The sequence below is a fragment of the Ricinus communis genome, chromosome 10 (genome assembly GCF_019578655.1).
Source record: "Ricinus communis isolate WT05 ecotype wild-type chromosome 10, ASM1957865v1, whole genome shotgun sequence".
NCBI classification, from domain to species: Eukaryota; Viridiplantae; Streptophyta; class Magnoliopsida; order Malpighiales; family Euphorbiaceae; genus Ricinus; species Ricinus communis.
The window spans coordinates 24314051-24317857 of NC_063265.1; the positions used below are offsets into that span (position 1 = coordinate 24314051).

The 3807-nt window shown below is 36.2% G+C and overlaps 1 protein-coding gene across 1 annotated transcript; it reads right to left on the bottom strand.

Annotated features, from left to right (window-relative positions):
* Positions 1 to 2295: 2295 nt before the first annotated feature.
* On the bottom strand, positions 2296 to 3051 carry LOC125368646 (60S ribosomal protein L16, mitochondrial-like). The gene has a single exon (XM_048369895.1). The coding sequence runs from the start codon at positions 3029 to 3031 to the stop codon at positions 2537 to 2539; it is 495 nt and encodes a 164-aa protein (XP_048225852.1). The 5' UTR covers positions 3032 to 3051; the 3' UTR covers positions 2296 to 2536.
* Positions 3052 to 3807: the final 756 nt, after the last annotated feature.

The following is a 3807-nucleotide window of genomic DNA, read 5'->3' on the forward strand; positions in this document are numbered from 1 at the left end:
CCTTACTATTTGGAACTAGTGGTTTCATCGTGGATTGTGATGCTTCCAAAGCGGGATCGGGTTGTAGCATAGTAAGGTAGTGGCTTATGTATCTAGGCAGTTGAAGAGGCATTAACAGAATTATCCTACTCATGACTTATAGATGGTAGCGGTAATTTTTGCTCTTAAGATCTGGAGGCATTATCTCTACAGGGAGATATGCGAAATATATACGGATCACAAAATTTTGAAGTTTATATTCCAGCAAAAGAAGTTGAATCTAAGGCAGAGAATATGGTTAGAGCTTCTAAAGGATTATAATTATATTATTCTTTACCATCCAGGTGAAGCAAACGTTATGACAGATGCTTTAAGCAAAAAGTCAACAAGTAGTCTTGCTCACATCAACACAAAGAAAAGACCTCTGATTAAAGAGTTGTATGAGTTGTACAATCGAGGGTTACAATTGGAGGTACTGGAATCAAGAGTATTGTTGGTGCATTTCAAGGTTCGACTCGTACTGATTGATAAGATTAAATCATTTCAGTCGTGCAGCTAAGGAAAAATCTAGAAAGAGAAAGTGCAGAAGGTCTAAGCTAATTAATGATGTTATCAGTGATGATGATCGACTCGTGGGATGGGCACTCGGTGGTGTGTTCCCAATGTGGATAATCTCAAGAAAGAGATTTTAGAAGAGGCTCACTACACAACTTATAATGTTCACCTAAGTTCTACCGAGATGTACCATGATTTGAAAGGTGAAAGGTATTTATTGGTGGAACGGGATGAAAAAGTATGTGGCAAAGTTTATTTCTAAGTGTTTGATGTGTCAGTAGGTTCAGCTAAAGCACCAAAAGCTGTCAGGGTTGTTGCAGCCACTTCATATACCGGAGTGGAAATAAGAAAGGATTACTATAGATTTTATGTTGGGTTTGCCTAAGATTTCGGCAAGGTATTGACTCTATCTGGGTTATTGTAGATAGGTTGACTAGGTTAGCACACTTTCTATCCATGAAGGCTACTTATTCAGTAGCTAAGGATGCAATGGTGTATTTGAAAAGGATTGTAAGTCTTGACGGAGTTCCTATTTGTATAGCGTCTGAAAAAGGACCAAATTCACTTCACGCTTTGGAAAAAGCTACAAGAAGAGCTTGGTACCAGATTGGACTTCAGAATAACTTTTCACCCCAAATTGATGGTCAACCGGAAAGGACAATTTAGACTTTGAAAGATATGTTTCGGATGTATATTATGGATTTTGGTGGTCAATGGATTGGTACCTGCCATTGATTGAGTTTGCTTATAATAACAGTTATCATGCGAGCTTCGAGATGGTTTCTTATGAGGCGTTATATGGCAAAAAGTGCAGATCTCCTATGTATTGGGAAGCACTAGGTGAGTGGAGTTAACAGGACAGGAGTTGGTTCAGATTACTATGGAAAAGATTCCAATCATCCGTGAAAGACTAAAGACAACTTTTAGTAGGTAGAAAAGTTATGTAGATCCGAATTGGAAGCACGTGGAGTTCATATCAGGGAGTTTATGTTCCTAAAGGTATCTTCTACGTAACGTGTGATGTGATTTGGTAAGAAGGAAAAGTTAGCCCCATATTACATGGGACCTTTCGAGATTATCAGTAGAAGTTGAGAGGTAGTATACAAGTCGGATTTACCGCCAGATTTCTCGCATATGTATCTAGTTTCATATATCTAAGTTGAGGAAGTTTATTCTGGATTCTTCACGTGTGTTGCAACCTCAGTATGTGGAGTGAGTGAAGATTTGGCTTATGAGGAGCAACCAGTCATATGATCGTAGATACTCAAGTTTGCTAGCTTCGCTCTAAGATTATTCCGATGGTGAAGGTTCTGTGCCAGAATCATTTCACCAAGGAATGTACCTAGGAGATCGAGAAAGAGATGAGAGAGTTGCACCTCTCATTTATTTCAGTCTTGAGGTAAGCCTTATTTCTTTCTAAATTCTAGAACGAATTTTTTTAAGGAGGGAAGAATGTAATACCCGTAATTTGTTTAAAATCTTAATTTTTTTAAATTACGTGGACCATTTTAGTAAATAAATATTCTGATGCATAATCTAGCATTTAATAAAATACTTTCAAATAATAATCGATTATTACAAGTAATATTTAAATTTGGTAGTATCCTAAATAATTTGGGGTTGGGGGTTCATGCATTGAAATAGGTTGGAGGAATAGAATAAAGGCTGTAAAAGAACTTATAGGGATAAGGGCTGGCACATTACCTCCTTCTCTGAAAGGAACTTCCTCTTACTCGATCTTATTAGCTTAGCCTGAAGAGTTAGCTGATGTTGATCCGATAGTGTCCTAGAACAGAAAGGTTCATCGTACAATTTCGGCGATTACAAAAATAAAGGAGTATATCCCTCTCCCTTAGTGTCTTTCCACTTCTATCGTTCAGGAACAAACACTTCACCCAATTCTTTTTGAATCTCGGCCTTTCCCCACTAACCAATTACGTTAAGACAATTGAACAAACTTGGTTGACGAACATGGTTTATGCACCGCTAATATAGCGGCTTGTCAAGCATTTGACAAACTCACACCATCCATTTTAAATGGGATTTGTCCTGTGGACACATGAGCAATCCAACCCGTAGGATTTCCTTTTCCTCTTTCTGCTCTTACTTCTGTAGGCTTCCCAGTAATAGAGAGATCTGTGAGAACTCTTACACATATCTTACCATTTCTTCGGAATTGTCTGCTCATAGCACGATGTAATTGTCCTATTATAGCCTGACATGCTGCTCCAATGGCTCGATATGAAAGACGACCAACTTTACAACTTTTAATGCCATATCTTCCAAAACCAAGTTGTGTACCGTCCAGTTTGCAACCCCTACTAAATCTGCCTTTACCATATTTACTATATTTTGTACTTTTCGGATATAGCATGTCCCCCTTTTTTTTTACTATATGAAATCCACACTTTGACACCTGAGATGCCATAACGACTAGATACTTATGCAGGAGCATAATCAATTTTCTGGTTAAATACATTATGAGATGTTTTTCCATACTTTCCGCATTCGGTTCTAGCTATTTTTGTGCCTTCTAATCAACTTGAACAACATTTATGGATCGTGACATTTTTCCTCTTTAGCTAATATTACTAGAAAATAGACAATTAAGTCAAAGTGAGGTAAAAACACATATTTCCACTATATTATATGTAAAATATACAACTAAAAGCATTAAATCATTATATAGATAGTGTACTATTATTTAAATTAAGTTAATATATTTTTAATGATATAAAGTGAATCTTGATTTTATCGTTAATAATATATTAAATTTACTAATTGCTGACAATGAAAATAACCAATATAAACTTTATGCACTTGTCAATATGCATTTTCTAAATCTAGATATCGAGAGAATTATAAAAAACTCGATGATGAAAGTTACTATTTTCTCGAGTCTCGAGAGGTTGAGGATGGTTGAATCCCAATTAAAGTTGTGAATAATTGAACAAAAAAAATATTTTTGAAATCAATTTGGATTAAACTGATAGAAAAAATTAAGTTCGAGGGGTAAAACTATAAATTTTAAGGGTTCAGAGACTAAAGCGTAAAAGTTTTTGGAAACTTTTATCCCCTGAGCCAACGGCTATACGGACAGTCGAATCGGTAGCACATAAAGCCGCTCGGCTCAACATAGAGCCAGTTGAATCTGTGTAGAGCCGATTGGCTCCATACAATCCTGATTCATCCCAAACCCGAAATTTGATGTAGTTTTGCTCTATTTTTTATTTAAAATGTCAAAATTAGTAAAATATGCCTTTGGAACCTTTT

Coding starts and splice junctions, on each gene's coding strand:
- LOC125368646 (XM_048369895.1), bottom strand. CDS start 3,031: ATGGAAAAACATCTCATAATGTATTTAACCAGAAAATTGATTATGCTC.